Source organism: Ciconia boyciana, chromosome 26 (genome assembly GCF_034638445.1).
Source record: "Ciconia boyciana chromosome 26, ASM3463844v1, whole genome shotgun sequence".
NCBI classification, from domain to species: Eukaryota; Metazoa; Chordata; class Aves; order Ciconiiformes; family Ciconiidae; genus Ciconia; species Ciconia boyciana.
The window spans coordinates 332,270-346,981 of NC_132959.1; the positions used below are offsets into that span (position 1 = coordinate 332,270).

Below are 14,712 nucleotides of genomic sequence, written 5' to 3' on the forward strand. Positions count from 1 at the left end.
TGATCCGAGGGCTGCAACGCCTGCTCTTTTCTAGATGTTTTCATAAAATAAACAGGTTTTCTACGACCTCGCCTGTGCCCCCTCTGCCCTCCCTTGCTGCCTGCTCAGCGGGCAGGACTATGCCAGGAGCCAGAGGAGGAAGTAGCTGTGGGGCTGGCAGTACCTGCTGAGCCCCATGGGGCCCCATCCCGCCTCTGCCCGGGTTCCTGGGGGCACCCCACTGGGGACTGGGGCCGTGCTGCAGGGAGGCAGGGGGCCGTCACCCCAAGAGGTGACATCTCCCTCCCCTCTGCCCACTGCAGCATCCCCCAGGCAGGGCAGGGGCCAGAAGCTGTCAGGGACCTGGGGACAGCAGCAGCCAGGACACGCAGCCAGGATTTAGTGCAGGGCCCCGACGTCAGCGGCCCCGGCTTCTCCTCCTGGCCGGAGCAGGCGGCCGTGTGCTGCGGTTTCTCCTGCCGGAGCAGCCATCAGCCCCCCCGCCCCAGCTAATGGGAACCGGCAGCGTCGGGCACATACTTCCCGAGTGACGTTATGGGGGAGCGGGCACGGGGGGGCTGCACTGAGTCATCCCCCTCCCGGTGGGGCCCCTCAAACTGGGCCAGCACGGGGGAGGCTCCGCAGCTGGCCCTGGCACAGCAGCACAGCACCGCAGCTCCGCTCCCAGCACAACGCAGGGGCCCCCCCGGCCATCACACGTGGGGCGCGTGTCCGGGGAGCTCAGCCTGGGGCCACCGGGCACAGCCAGCCCCCAACGGCACGCACAGCAGCCGCGTCAGGATGTCGGTGGCGGCGGCAGCCGGCAGCCGAACAGGCGAGGGCTGTGTGCCGCCCAGCAGCCAGCGCGCGGGCGAGCCTGGCCAGACGCCGCTTTTCCATTTACGTGCTCGTAAACCGGCAGCGGCCAGAGGAAACCGCCGCAGCACGGCCAGCCCCGGGGCCGAGCCCCACGCGGGGTGTCCCAAGGGAGCACCGCGGTCCTGCTGGGGCACACGGTGCTTGGGCGGCCACCTCCGGCCCTGGGCCCCGCTCTGCAGCCCATGCGCCCTCAGCCGCCGCTTGCGGAGCCACGCTTACCGCACGACGTGCTTTTGGCAGTGCCAGCTGCGAGGAACTCCCCATTGCTGGCGGGCACGGAGGAATGCAAACAGAGCTGTCAGCGCCGGAGGGATCCCTGCAGCAGCCGCAGCCGCTCGCTGCCCTGTTCGCGCCGCTGCGGGGAGCTGGGCTCCGGGTGCCCCTCCGGCAGTGGGTTCGCTCGTGCCCTCCCGGGCAGAGCGCACGTCCTGACGAGGAGCCCGGGCCTCCCTTGCCGCTGGTTTCTGCTGCGGCAGACAGCCGGCCAGGGACCGTCCCCAGCCGTGCTGTGGCTCTCGGGGAAGCCAGGCTGGCAGCAGCGTAGTGGGGGGGGACTGGCCCCACAGAACCTGCTGCCCGCTCTGCCTGGCAGCCAGAGGGCAGGGGTGCCGCAGGGTGGGGGAGAGGGAGGGCTCAGCCCCACAGCTGCCGGAGAAAGGATGGGGGATGCTGCCGAGACGCTCATGGATGCTTTTAGGAACCTAAAAACCCGCAGGTCTCCCCTTCGCCCCATCCCCAGAGAGCCCCAAGGCTGGGGATGAGGGGCAGAGCTGCGAGAAGGATGCGGGGTGCGGTACCGGGGCAGAGCATCGGTGCCCGCTGCAGCACTCCAGCCGGTGCAACTGGGGAAACCGGGAAGGGCCCTGAGCTTGCTGGGAGGACAAGAGGGCGCAGGTGGAGAGAGGGAGGTTTATTGGCATGGCAGGCACGCTCCCTGCGGAGACGGCTGCGATTCCTGGCAGGATGCAGAGCGGAGCACCCGCAGGGAGCGATGCTGCCAGGCTCCCAGTGTAAAAACAGTCAGTTCCAGGGACTGAAGGAGGAACAGTCGCGCGGCTCTTCCTCACTCCTCCTCCTCCTCTTCCTCCTCCTCCAGGGCGATGGGCTGGCGGCCAGCTGGCCCCACGCCAGCGCGCTGGATGGAGACGATGCCGCTCAGGAAGGCGTAGCCCAGCATGGCCGCCAGCCCCACCAGCACCGACAGCAGCTGGTTGCGCCGTTTGTGGGGGTCCTCCTCCGCCTCGCTGCCGTCGGCACCCGCAGCCCGTGGGGCACTGGCTAGGGGCTCACCTGAGGGGGGCAGAGCGGGGGTGTGGAGGGAGCATGGGTCACCCTGAGCCCGTGGGGCAAGGTGGGGGGACGCATCTCACCTCCGTCCCAGGGGAAGTAGAGGCTGAGGATGGAGGTGCAGTAGTTGCACAGGTTCTGCAGGGACTTCAGGTGCTGCTGCAGTTTCCCGTTGGGCAGCTTCGCCTTCAGGAGCGGCGCCAGGCGGCTGAAGACGAAGGCGTCGAGGGAGGCCGGCCTGGGGCACAGAGACCTGTGACTGGGTCACGGTCCCTCCCACCTCCTCCCGCCATCCCCACCCAAAGCCACCGGGATGTGTCAGCCACCCCCAGCCCCCTGCGCCCCAAGGGGACGGCAAGCAGCTCCTCCTCCTCCTCCTCCGCCTCGGGAGGGCTCTCTGCTTCCAGCCCCTGAGGTGAGGACGGGGGCAGCAGAATGATCCCATCCTGGAGCAGCTCCACTGGCTCCAACAAGAGACGGGGAAAGAGATGCCGGGGCCGGCGGCAGCTCCTGCAGCCTTAATTCCTGCCGCCTGTGTTGCCCCATGCTGCCACAGGCAGCCCTGTCCCCTCGAGCCTGCTCAACCCCCAAAGCGACGTGCATGGGCTGCGGCTTCCCCGCAGACCATGGGGGTCTCGGTCCTGCCTGGGTGCACCTTCCCTCTACGGCCACCTACGAGTCTCCGAAGAAGAACTTCTGGGAGCCGAGGCGCTGGGACAGGAGTGTCAAGCATTCCCGAGCATCCCGGTAGAGCTGGAGAAGGAGGACAGAGGGTTGTCACCCACCCGGCCATGCAGCAGACTGCCACGGTGCTAAGGGGAGCAGGAAGGGGATGCTCAGCCAGGGTGAACCCCAGACCCCAATTAAGATTTTGGCCTCGCGTGGGTCCCTCTGGGCACCTGCCGAGGACCTGTCGTGCCCCGACCACATCCCCTCACCTCCTTCTCCAGCTTCTCCTCATCCTCCATGTAGCCGTCTCCCCACATAAGCTGCAGCCGCTCCAGGTGCTGCTTGTGCATGCAGTTGGGCAGGAAAAAGTTCAGGGGGAAGGGAACGGTTTCCGCATACCACTTCCGCGTGTGCTCCACGTAGTTCTTTGCGTCCACCCAGAAGGTGTGGATCTGCAGAGGAGAACAATCCATGTCCGGGCCATGGCGGGGCTGGAGCCGGCGCAGCCTTTTGCCGTGGTGGGCGCTGCGGAGCCCATACCCGGCGCTGCTCACGCAGGCACTGGGTGCCCGGCACAGGGCTGGCTGCCCCGGAGACCGCGAGGGGCTGAGGGAGCATCAGGGTCGAGGCCGGACCCCAGCCCTGGCTGCACAACCCACTGCTGCCACACAAGACCCCCCGCACCCTGATCCCTGCTCCTGATGCTCCAGGCCCCTGGGGTTTTGCTGCCTGCGACGTTCTCTGGCTCTCCTGGCAGGTGGGCGCAGACCTGAGCCCACCGGCATCGCTCCAGGGAGCGGATCCAGTCCTCAGCGAGCCCGCCTTCCCCGTGTCCCCCCCAGGACGTGTCCACAGGGAGACTCACCAGCACCGGCAGCAGTTTCTCTTCCAGCAGGGACACGAAGGCCAGCGTGTCCGCCCCTTGCGTAGCTGAGAGGTCGTAGTCGGCGTTATACTTCTGCAGAGCAAACGCAACACGCGTGATCCGGTGGGGAAGCGGCAATTCCTGCCCGTGCCTCTTGGGTGACCGTGACAAAGCCCCCTCCTTCCCAGGGGGGCTCCGGTGCCCTCCAGCCCCCGGCCCGGGGCAGGGGGTGCCCCTCGCCCCCCCCCTACCTGTTTCCTGAGGTGAGTTATGATCTGCTGCGTTTTGGAGATGGTGCCCTCGTCCTGCGTCTTCAGCGCAGGCAGGCGCCCTGAGGGCAGGGAGAGGGGTGGCTGCAGGCAGCGGTGCCCGGGGTGCCACCCTGCCGTGGGCAAGGGGTGCGGGGGGGCTGTGCCGGGGTGAAGGGCCCCCACGCTCGGGTGAGGGGGAGCGGGGCAGAGGGAGAGGTGCATGTGGCGGGGTGGGAGGTGCGTAAGGTGGGGCAGGGGGGGCACAGTGACGTGAGGGGTGTGGGTGAGGGGATGAAAGCTGTGAGTGATGGGACATGGGGAGCGTGCCAGGACGAGGGGATGCAATGGGGTGAGGGGGTACGCAATGGGGTCGGAGGGATTGCAATGGGGCGATGAGAGCGTGCAATGGGGCAGGGGGGTGCAATGGGGCAGGGGGGGTGCGATGTGGTCGGAAGGGTGCAGTGGTGTGAGGGGGGGCAACAGGACAAGGTGGGGAGCAATGGAGTGGAGGGGTGCAATGGGGTGAGGGGGGCACGATGGGGCGGGGGGTGCGATGGGGTGATGGGGGTGTGCAATGGGGCAGGGGGTGCGACGGGGCAGGGGGTGCGACGGGGTGATGGGGGTGCGATGGGGCAGGGGGTGCGATGGGGCAGGGGGTGCGATGGGGCAGGGGCCTGCGATGGGGCAGGGGGCTGCGATGGGGCAGCGGGGGTGCGATGGGGCGGGGGGTGCGATGGGGCGGAGGGTGCGATGGGGCGGAGGGGTGCGATGGGGCAGCGGGGTGCGATGGCGCGGGGGATGGGATGGGGCGGAGGGTGCGATGGGGCAGCGGGGGTGCGATGGGGCGGGGGGTGCGATGGGGCAGGGGTGCGATGGGGCGGGGGGCACCGGGCGGTGCCGGTGCGCAGGGTCGGGCGGTCCCGGCTGCCGGGCGGTGCCGGTAGCCCGGCGGGGGCCCTTACCGGAGGGGCTCCTCCAGGGGCTGGTGACCCGGTGCACCTTCAGCGGCGCCCCCGTGAACCGCGCGTAGGTCTGCAAGAGAGGAGGGCGGCGGCGGGAGCGGGGGCTCGGCCGGGCGGGACGCACCGGCCCCGGCCCCGGCCCCGCCGCCGGCCCCGGCCCCGGCGCCGCTCACCAGCACGGCCAGGCAGTCGGGGTCCACCGAGGGCAGCCCCCAGCCCCCGGCCCAGCAGAACAGCTCCATGGGCGCCGCCATCTTCCCGCCCGACCCGGAACCACACGGGCCGGCTCCGCCCGCCCCCACCGCGGGGGCGGCTCCGCCACCGGCGGCGGCCGCAGCCCCGGCCCGGGGCTGCTCCGTGCCCGAGCGCGGCGGAGCGGAGCCGAGCCCCCCCCCCCCGTCGGGACGGGGGTGGCTGCGCTTGCCGGGTCCCTGGGGCCGGGACCCGCGCTCCGTCCCGCACCGCATCACCCCGCGCGTTTCCATGGAAGGAAAACAGGGGCGGGAGCCGGCTGGCAGCGGCGGGAGGGAAACCTCCCCCCGGTTACCCGGGGCCGCTGGCGTGCGCCGAGCCGCTGGCGCGGGGCTGGGGCGGCCCGGGGCCGGGCCCGGCCCGTTGTTATGGAGCCCGGGGAAACAGGAGTAAACACGGCCGGGGGCCGCCCGCCCGCCTTGGCCGGCGCTCAGCGGGGAGCGGCTCGGCCGGCCCGAGCATCCCCGGGCGGCGCGGCGGGCTCCGGCGGCACGGCCCGGCCCGGCCCGGCCCGGGCGCTGCCCGCGGGGCACCGCGCTGCCGCCGCCGCCGCCGCCCGAAGGCCCGGGGGGGGCCCCCCCGGCGCCCCCGCTCCCCCTGCCCGCAGCCCGGGGCGGAGGGGAAGGAGCTCCCGGGATGAGCTCATTGTGTTGCTCCGGGGCTTGGGCCGCGTCCCGGCGCTGATTTACGGCGCTGAGCGCTCTCCAGGCGGGCCGGCCCCGCTCGCCCCTCTCCCGCCCGGGGAGCACCGCCCGGCCCGGCCCGGCCCGGGGGCTGGCACCTGGGCGCGGGGCAGCTCCTGGCACAGCAGCCCCGCGCCCTCGGCTGCCGGCGACGGTCCCCGGCCCTCCCGGGCTGGGATGCTCCGGCGCTGCTGGGGCGGCTCTGGCTGGCGAGAAGGCGGCCCCAGACTGCCTGACCTCCCGGTGAACCGGCGCCTGCCACACTCAATTGCTGTGAGCGGGAGCTGCGCCAGGGGCGGGCAGCGCCAGCGCGGCCGGTGAGGTCGCCCGCAGCCCCGGGCCCGGCGCGCCGCTCCTCTCCGCCGGCGGGGCTGCGGCCGGGTCGCCGCGGCCGAGCGCCCGCCGGGGTCCCCGGGATGCGCGCCCGTGATTGACGGCTCTTTGTTTCCTCCTCGCCGGCAGCGCCGGCCCCTCCCCGCTCGCGCCACCCCGCCCCGCCGCGCTCCGCTCCGCACCGGCGGCACCGGCGGCATGGGGGCACCGGCGGCCGCGGGGGGCCCGGCGCTCGGCGCGCTCCTGGCGCTGCTCCTGCTGGGCGCCGCCGGCGCGGCTCGCCACGGGCTGCAAGGTAAGGCTGCTGCCGGGCCGGGCCCCGGGGCGGCCCCGACGGGGCGAGGCGGACGGGGCGCCCGGCCCGCTGCCGGCCGGGGGGGCGGCGGCCGGAGCCCCCCGCCCCCCCACCCCCGCTGCCGCCAGCCGGGGGCCCCCGGCCCCGCTCCCCGGCCCCGCTCCCCGGCCCGGGGCGGCTGACAGCGGCTCTGCTCGCCCTGGGAGGTCTGGCAGCCGGGCTGCGGGCGGCGGGGCACAGAGGGACATTCATCCCCGGAGCTCGGGGCGGCCGCCGGCACGCCCCAGGGCCGGCTCTGCCCGGGGGCAGCTCGGGGCAGGGAGCCGCCGGTCCCGATGCCGGCTCGGGGCGGCGGGAGGGCTCCGGCCCCGCCGCGCGGGTCAGCGGGGGCTCCCGGGGCCGCGGTGCGCGGCTGGGGCTTGCCCCGGGGCCGGGGCTCCTCCCGGTCTGCCCGGTGTGGCCGCACGGAGCAGGCGGGCAGCCGAGCGGCGGCGGCGGCGGGACCGGGCTCTCCGTGCTTCCCCGGGGCGCCCCGGGCCGGTGCCGAGGGCCGGTCCGTCCCTCCAGGGGCTGCCCGTCCCGCTGCGCCTTGGCGGGGCGGCCGCGGTCGCTGCTCCGCGCCGGTCGCCGGGGCCGGCCCCGGGGGGGCGGGGGGGGGGCTCCGCGCTGCCCCCGCGGCTCCCCGCGAGCGGCGTCCCCGTTCCGCTCGCGGTCCCGCGGGGCCGGACCGGCTCGCCCAGCCCTGCCCGCCCCGGCTGCGGGATGCTCGGGGCCGGCGGAGCGCTGCAGCGGGGAAGCCCCGGCTGCGGAGGGCGGGAGCAGGGCAGGCTCCGGGCCGGAGACGCCGCTGGGCCGCCGGTCCCGCCGCTGGGCCGCCGGTCCCGCCGGTGGCGGGGGCTCCGCCGGTCCCTCTCGGCGGTGCGGCCGCGCCGCTGCCGGTCCTGGAGCGCCACCGCGCGGGGCCGGGGCTGGGCGGGGCCCGGAGCCCTCGGGGCTTCCCCGGCCCCCCCGGGGCCCGGCGATCCAGGGACACCCCGTCCCGTCCCGTCCCGTCCCGTCCGGTCCCCTCGGTGTGGCCGGGCTCGCAGCGGGCCGGGCCGCGGTGCCCTGCACCGGGCATCCCTGCGCTCCTGCGGCCGGAGCTGCGGCTGTCGGTCAGGACGCGACCCCCGTGCTTGGCTCCTGCAGTCATCGACCTGCTGATGGTGAGCGAGGCCCGGCAGATGGCCAGCATAACCCACAAGATCCGGATGGAGCTCCTGACCGTTAATGACGTTTACCTCCTCTCCACCTTCCGCCTGCCTCCCAAGCAGGGGGGGATCCTCTTCGGCCTCTACTCCAAGAAGGACAACACGAGGTGGCTGGAGGTCTCCGTGGTGGGGAAAATCAACAAAGGTGGGTGCCTGCTGCGCGGGGACGTGCTGGCCCTGGTCTTGCCGTGACCCTCAGAGAGAAATGGAGACCAAGTTCCTGCCGTCCACGGGGCCCGCTGGGGAGAGCAGCGGGATGCGCGCGGGTCCCAGGGGGCTGCCGGCGCTGGGGGGGAGAGCTGACGGCCCCTTCCCGCTCCTCCGCAGTCCTGGTGCGCTACCTGCGGGAAGACAACAAGCTGCACTCGGTCAACCTGCAGCATGCGCACGTGGCGGACGGGCAGAGCCACACCATCATCGTGCGCCTGAGCGGGCTGCGCGGGGACATGCTGAGCGTGGAGCTCTACGTCGACTGCAAGCAGATGGACTCCAGCGTGGGGCTGCCCGAGCTGTCCGAGATCCCCCTGGCAGAGGTGGAGTCCATCGAGGTGCGCACAGGGCAGAAGGCCTACCAGAGGATGCAGGTGAGTGCTGGGACCCCCTGGGGGCCGAGACACGCCCCCCACCCCCACCCCCCGCACCCTTGGGGACAAGCAGAGCCTCCCATGGCTGACTGCGTCTCCCCTTGTACATCAGGGGTTCGTGGAGTCGATGAAGCTGATCCTGGGAGGGTCCATGAGCCGTGTCGGGGCCCTGAGCGAGTGCCCTTTCCAAGGAGATGAGTCCATTCACAGTGCAGGTAACGGCACGTCCGCACCCTGCGCCGAGCAGGGACAGCGTGGAGGGCTTACGGGGTCACCTATGCATGCTACGTGCTGCGGCACATGGAGGTGGGAGGTGACAGCACACCGCACAGAGGGTTGCTCCTGCCTCTCCCGGTCCAGGTGTCCCCACGCAGGTGGGAGCTCCTGTGCTGTGCACGCGCTGACCTGGAGCAACCGTGCAAGGTGACGCTTTGATGGCAGCATTCGGTAATATCTCGTCTCTCTCCTTGCAGTGACAAGCGTGCTGGCATCCATCCTGGGTAAGTCCCCGCTCTGCTTCCCCCTTTCCCTGGCGTGAGGGTGACAGCAGCGTTTGGGGCTCCACGGAGGCAGAAAACCCTCCATGCCTGTCCCAATACCCCAAGTGCCTGCAGGGCCCCAGGATGGGTGGATCAGAGGGCATGGGATGTGCTACAGGGGAAGGGGTCGTGTGAGGACCAGGGAGGAGGAGGAGGAAGGGCCGTCGGCTATCTTGTCCTCCCGGTTTGGTGCCGGGGGGCAGAGCAGCCCACGGCCCCGGGAGGCTGCGTCTGTCCTGGGGCTGACCTTGTCCTTTTTGCTCCTGGCAGGCGAGCAGACCAAGGCACTGGTCACGCAGCTGACCCTCTTCAACCGGGTCCTGACCGAGCTGCGGGAAGACATTAGGGACCAGGTGAGGCAGCGGGGCGGTATCTGCTCTCTCCGGCCCGGGTTTGCCCCAGAGCAGGGTGCCAGCCAGTACACTGCGTCCCCCTGACGCTGCGTGCTCTGCTGCCTCGCAGGTGAAAGAGATGTCTCTGATCCGCAACACCATCATGGAGTGCCAGGTCTGCGGTGAGTGCTGGCGAGGCTCTGCTCCCACCTCAGGGGGCAAAGGGCCGCCCTGTCTCACCCCCTGCCCGGCTCCCCTCAGGCTTCCACGAGCACCGGTCCCGCTGCAACCCCAACCCCTGCTTCAGCGGCGTGGACTGCATGGAGACGTACGAGTACCCCGGGTACCGCTGCGGGCCCTGCCCGCCGGGGCTGGAGGGCAACGGCACGCACTGCGCCGACATCGATGAGGTGGGCACGCGCCTGGGGGGGGTCAGCAGGCGACGCCTGAGCCCCAGCGCTGCCAGAGCAGCGCGAGCAGATGATGCTTCCCCTCTCCGGATGCATCCTCAAGCCAGGAAAGGGCCCCGCCGGGACACCCCGGGGCAGCGGTCCCCCTGATGTGCAGGATGCCATTGCCTGAGGGTGAAGCCTTTCTCTCTCCCTGTGCCACAGTGCGCTCATGCCAACCCCTGCTTCCCCGCCTCCAAGTGCATCAACACGGCCCCCGGCTTCCGCTGCGAGCCCTGTCCCCGCGGTTATCGGGGCAACACCGTCTCCGGCGTGGGGGCTGACTACGCGAGGGCCAGCAAGCAGGTGAGCGCAGTGCCACGGGACTCGGCCGGATCCCCGTGGGCACTCCGGGCTGCTGAGCTGCAGGGACGGGTGGAGGATGCTGTGCCTGCCAGAGGGGACAGCTTTCCTGGGCAGGGCACGGGCACGGGCAGAGCTGCAGGCAGGGAAAGGCCCCAGGTGACGGTTTCTCCCGTGCTGCTCGCAGGTTTGCACGGATATTGATGAATGCAACGATGGGAACAACGGGGGCTGCGACCCCAACTCCATCTGCACCAACACGCTGGTGAGCAGAGCGGCCCCGCTCCCCTGCCTGGCACCCAGGGCCGCTCTGCTCCCCTAATCCTGCCCCTGCCCTCTCTCTCCCAGGGCTCCTACAAGTGTGGTCCCTGCAAGTCAGGGTTCGTGGGGAATCAAACGTCCGGCTGCGTCCCACAGAAGTCCTGCAGCACTCCCACCTCCAACCCCTGCGACATCAATGGCTTCTGCGTGTTCGAGAGGAATGGTGAAATTTCCTGTGCGGTGAGTGGGGGACGGGGGCAGGAGGACAGTGAAGCGGGGGGGGCAGGGGGTATCGGCACAGGCAGCAGTTGGTCCTGCCAGGGCCCTTCCTCTCTTCCCAGCCCCTGATTTCTTCTTTCTTCAGTGCAACGTGGGCTGGGCTGGCAACGGCAACGTGTGTGGGCAAGACACGGACCTCGACGGCTACCCGGATGAGCCCCTGCCCTGCATCGACAATAACAAGCACTGCAGGCAGGTGGGTGTCCCGGAGAGGGAGGGCAGCATCCTCGGGCGGGGGCTGCCGGGGCTCGGGGAGCCCGTGGCAGGGCTGTGCTTCAGACCTCGTCTCCTCCCTGTCTTTAACGCTGCTTGTGCCTGCAGGACAACTGCCGCCTGACACCGAATTCAGGGCAGGAGGACGCCGACAACGACGGCATTGGGGACCAGTGTGACGATGACGCCGACGGCGATGGCATCAAGAACGTGGAGGTGGCTGCGCTGGGCAGGCGGGATGTGCCTGTGGCTCTGGGGACCGTGCTGGGCAAAGGGCTTCTCCCTTTGGCTTGGTGCTGACGCCCTCAAGATGCTTCTCCTGGGGATCAGCAGGCTCTGGGATGGTCTCACTTGGCGTGCTGGAGGGAGGAGACGTCCTCCCACCCTGACCTGCGTGGGACTGCGGCCTCTTGTCTGCCAGCCACTGCAGTGCGGGCATCCCTGTCCTCTTCCCCACAGGACAACTGCCGGCTCTTCCCCAACAAGGACCAGCAGAACTCAGACACTGACTCCTTTGGGGACGCCTGTGACAACTGCCCCAACGTGCCCAATAACGACCAGCGGGACACAGACAGCAACGGCGAGGGGGATGCTTGCGATAATGACATCGATGGGGACGGTGAGCAGCTCTCGGGGCTGGCCTGCGTGCGTGGGGCCGGGGCTGCTCGCGGAGCAGGGATGCTGACGCGCCAGGCTGGGGGGCTGAGGGCACCCACCCAGCGCTGTCCTTGCAGGGATTCCCAACACGCTGGATAACTGCCCCAAGGTGCCCAACCCTCTGCAGACGGACCGGGACGAGGACGGCGTCGGGGACGCCTGTGACAGTTGCCCTGAAATGAGCAACCCCACTCAGGTATGGCCGGGGCCAGGCAGCGCAGGCTGGGGCAGGGGGCCCAGGGCGTGCAGGACCCTGCCTGGCGGGCGGGCGGGGGGGTCCTCCTGCAGCACGGCTGGGCCCCCTCGCCCCGGGGTGTCCACTGAACTAGGGCTCTGGTCTCCTCCAGACAGATATGGACAGTGACCTGGTAGGAGACATCTGTGACACCAACGAGGACAGGTGGGGACCGCGCTGCTGCGGGGTCACCTCCCCGTCCCGTCCTGTCCCATTCCGTCCCTGGGGGCAGAGCTGGGTTCCCGGCTCAGGGGCCCGGGAGGGGGGATGACAGGGTTTTCGGGGCCGGCAAGGGTGCCGGGACGTGGTGCCGGGTCCCCAGTTTGTGGCGCTGCTCTGACCCCCCTCTCGCTCCCAGCGATGGGGATGGGCATCAGGACACCAAGGACAACTGCGCCGAGATCCCCAACAGCTCCCAGCTGGACTCGGACAACGACGGGCTGGGGGATGACTGTGACAATGACGATGACAACGATGGCATCCCTGATTATGTGGCACCTGGCCCAGACAACTGCCGCCTCATCCCTAACCCCAACCAGAAGGACTCGGATGGTGAGCGTGGGGCGGGCAGGAGGAGGCAGAGCCGCATGGGCTCAGCCCGGCCCTGACCGGGGTGCGTGTCCCCAGGGAACGGCGTGGGTGATGTGTGCGAGGAGGACTTTGACAACGACACGGTGGTGGACCAGCTGGACGTGTGCCCCGAGAGCGCCGAGGTGACGCTGACCGACTTCCGCGCCTACCAGACCGTCATCCTCGACCCCGAGGGGGACGCCCAGATCGATCCCAACTGGGTTGTCCTCAACCAGGTGTGGGTGCTGCCCCCCGTGTTTCTGGGGACTGCGCTGCTGCGGGGGGAAGCAGAGGGGGACCGGGAGGTCCCTGGGGCTGCTGGGGACACCGCTCACCCAGCTGTCCCCCACAGGGCATGGAGATCGTGCAGACCATGAACAGTGACCCAGGCCTGGCTGTTGGTAAGAGATGCTCTCCCACCTGCAGACCCCCTGGGGCACCCCCCTACTCCTGTCCCCCTGCGCTGTGGGGTGGGGGCCGGTTCTCTGCCCCGCAAAGGGGGGACGGGTAGGCTGGAGGGAGCTGGGGTGCGGGGTCCCGTGCTGCGGGAGAGGACTCCTTGCAGTGTTTGCCCGCCTGTAGGCTATACGGCCTTCAACGGGGTGGACTTCGAGGGCACCTTCCACGTCAACACTGTCACCGACGATGACTACGCCGGCTTCATCTTCAGCTACCAGGACAGCGCCAGCTTCTACGTGGTGATGTGGAAGCAAACGGAGCAGACGTACTGGCAGGCCACCCCCTTCCGCGCCGTGGCAGAGCCAGGGCTGCAGCTCAAGGTGGGTGCTGGCCACCCTCTGGGCCAGGTCGGACCCCCCGGCCGGGTCCCCCCCTGACGCCCCGTGCACCCGCAGGCGGTTAAGTCCTCGACGGGCCCTGGGGAGCACCTGCGCAATGCGCTGTGGCACACGGGCCACACGCCCGACCACGTCCGCCTGCTCTGGAAGGACCCACGCAACGTGGGCTGGCGGGACAAGACGTCCTACCGCTGGCAGCTGGCGCACAGGCCCCAGGTGGGCTACATCAGGTGAGCGGGGACCGGGCACGGGGGGGGCACGGAGGCTGCTGGGGTGGGAGCTGCTCTGGCCATGGGCTAGGGGGAGGATGCTGGCTGTTGGGAGGGGGTCGAGCCGCGGTGGGACCCAGCCCCGGTGGGACCACGCGGGGGGGGATGCTGGCCGTTGGGAGGGGGTCCCCCGGTGGCGAGGATGCTGGCTGTTGGGTGGGGTCCAGCCTCGATGGGACCCAGCCCAGGTGGGACCGCAGCGGAGGGGGATGCCGGCTGTTGGAACTGGGGTCCCCCTCGGTGGGGCCACCCTCGGTGGGGCCACCCTGGTGGGGAGGATGCCGGCCGTGGGGAGGGGTCCTGCCCCGGTGGGACCCCACCGGTGGGGGGATGCCGGCCGTGGGGAGGGGTCCGGCCCCGGCGAGGCCGCGGGCGCGTTTCCCCTTTAAGGATCCCGTCGGGGCGGCCGCCGCGGGGGGGCTCCGCGGGCCGGGCCCGTCCGCCCCGCCGGGCCCCCGCGGCCATTGTCCCGTCGCCATGGCGACCCCGCCGGCCGCCGGCGCCTTTCACATGCAAAGCGCCCGACAAAGGCGGCGGGGCCGGGACGGGGCCGGCGCGGGGGGCTCCATCCCGGCCGCGGCGGGGGGCCCCGGTCCGGGGGTCCAGCCCCAGCCGGATGCCCCGGCCCGGTGCCTCCATCCCACCCCGGGGCGGGATGCCCCGGCCCCGGCCCGCTGCCCCCGGCCCCCAGCCCAGCCCAGCCCCGGGTCGGGATGCCCGGCGCTGGCCCCGGTGGGGTCCCGGTCCCCCGCTGACCGGCCGGGCCGGGCCGTTCCCCTCCCGCAGGGTGCGGCTGTACGAGGGCCCGCGGCTGGTGGCCGACTCCGGGGTGATCATCGACACCACCATGCGCGGGGGGCGGCTGGGGGTCTTCTGCTTCTCCCAGGAGAACATCATCTGGTCCAACCTGCAGTACCGCTGCAACGGTGAGCACCGGGTCCCCCCGCGGGGACACCGCGGCCCCGCCGCACCGGGGCGGGGGCCGAGAGCTCGCCGAGCATCTCCTCCCCCGCCCCTGCTGCGGGGGTCGGTCCGTCGGGCCTGGGCCGCGGGTCTGGGGGGCCCGGCGCGGGGCTCTCCCGCTTTACCGGGGCTTGCCCCCCCCCCCCCCCCGCCCCGGCTCCTGACGCCGCCCCCCGCTCTCGCCCCACAGACACGATCCCCGCCGACTTCGAGCCCTTCCGCCGGTTCCTGCTGGAGGGACGCGAGTGAGCGGCCGCGCCCTGCCCGGGCCCCCCCGCCAGCGGCACCCAGGGGCGCTCCGGGCCCCGCTCCCGGCCCCCCGCGGACTTTGCACTGCCGGTACCGGCGCGCGCGGCCGGCAGCGGGGCGAGCGGGGCCCCGCGGGTGGCGGGGCTGCCCCCCCCGCCCTGCCCGGGGCGCTGCCCGCTGCTGCGGTCCCTGCCCGAAGTCTGGCCATAAAGTTTTGAGTGTTTTCTAGCCTGCGCGCCCGGTTCCTGGGGGGGGGGAGGGGGGATCCCGGTGCCCCGAGCGGGCACCGGCCCCCCCCTGCCCCCCC

At 71.6% G+C, this 14,712-nt stretch overlaps 2 protein-coding genes across 4 annotated transcripts; one reads left to right on the forward strand and one right to left on the reverse strand.

Annotated features, from left to right (window-relative positions):
• Nucleotides 1–1,753: 1,753 nt before the first annotated feature.
• MTX1 (metaxin 1) lies at nucleotides 1,754–6,477 on the reverse strand. 3 transcript variants are annotated; one of them, XM_072846933.1, is made up of 8 exons: nucleotides 5,926–6,452; nucleotides 4,893–4,962; nucleotides 3,931–4,010; nucleotides 3,680–3,772; nucleotides 3,084–3,266; nucleotides 2,822–2,898; nucleotides 2,229–2,383; nucleotides 1,754–2,148 (listed from the first exon to the last, which is right to left on the reverse strand). In XM_072846933.1, the coding sequence occupies exons 1-8, from the start codon at nucleotides 6,358–6,360 to the stop codon at nucleotides 1,922–1,924; spliced, it is 1,320 nt and encodes a 439-aa protein (XP_072703034.1). In that variant the 5' UTR covers nucleotides 6,361–6,452; the 3' UTR covers nucleotides 1,754–1,921. The 3 variants fall into 3 exon arrangements, with proteins under 3 accessions (XP_072703034.1, XP_072703036.1, XP_072703035.1); XM_072846935.1 differs by lacking the exon at nucleotides 5,926–6,452 and adding an exon at nucleotides 5,066–5,276; XM_072846934.1 differs by lacking the exon at nucleotides 1,754–2,148 and having other exon boundaries at nucleotides 2,242–2,383; nucleotides 2,822–2,957; nucleotides 5,926–6,477.
• THBS3 (thrombospondin 3) lies at nucleotides 5,883–14,628 on the forward strand. Its single transcript, XM_072846916.1, has 23 exons — nucleotides 5,883–6,455; nucleotides 7,644–7,850; nucleotides 8,033–8,289; nucleotides 8,402–8,504; nucleotides 8,763–8,789; nucleotides 9,099–9,181; nucleotides 9,291–9,342; nucleotides 9,422–9,570; nucleotides 9,775–9,915; nucleotides 10,100–10,177; nucleotides 10,261–10,413; nucleotides 10,538–10,648; nucleotides 10,774–10,881; nucleotides 11,125–11,284; nucleotides 11,400–11,518; nucleotides 11,670–11,722; nucleotides 11,916–12,109; nucleotides 12,185–12,363; nucleotides 12,480–12,528; nucleotides 12,710–12,906; nucleotides 12,982–13,154; nucleotides 13,980–14,119; nucleotides 14,347–14,628. The coding sequence occupies exons 1-23, from the start codon at nucleotides 6,359–6,361 to the stop codon at nucleotides 14,403–14,405; spliced, it is 2,889 nt and encodes a 962-aa protein (XP_072703017.1). The 5' UTR covers nucleotides 5,883–6,358; the 3' UTR covers nucleotides 14,406–14,628.
• Nucleotides 14,629–14,712: the final 84 nt, after the last annotated feature.

What these genes read in the sequence shown, in the direction of transcription:
- THBS3 (XM_072846916.1), top strand. Translation starts at nt 6,359, where the DNA reads ATGGGGGCACCGGCGGCCGCGGGGGGCCCGGCGCTCGGCGCGCTCCTG. An exon ending in CGTGCTGGCATCCATCCTGG is followed by an intron (nt 8,790 to 9,098) that starts GTAAGTCCCCGC and finishes TGCTCCTGGCAG; the next exon opens with GCGAGCAGACCAAGGCACTG. An exon ending in AGCCAGGGCTGCAGCTCAAG is followed by an intron (nt 12,907 to 12,981) that starts GTGGGTGCTGGC and finishes GTGCACCCGCAG; the next exon opens with GCGGTTAAGTCCTCGACGGG.
- MTX1 (XM_072846933.1), bottom strand. Translation starts at nt 6,360, where the DNA reads ATGCCGCCGGTGCCGCCGGTGCGGAGCGGAGCGCGGCGGGGCGGGGTG. An exon ending in CCCCTGGAGGAGCCCCTCCG is followed by an intron (nt 4,011 to 4,892) that starts GTAAGGGCCCCC and finishes CCCTGCCCTCAG; the next exon opens with GGCGCCTGCCTGCGCTGAAG. An exon ending in CTACTTCCCCTGGGACGGAG is followed by an intron (nt 2,149 to 2,228) that starts GTGAGATGCGTC and finishes TGCCCCCCTCAG; the next exon opens with GTGAGCCCCTAGCCAGTGCC.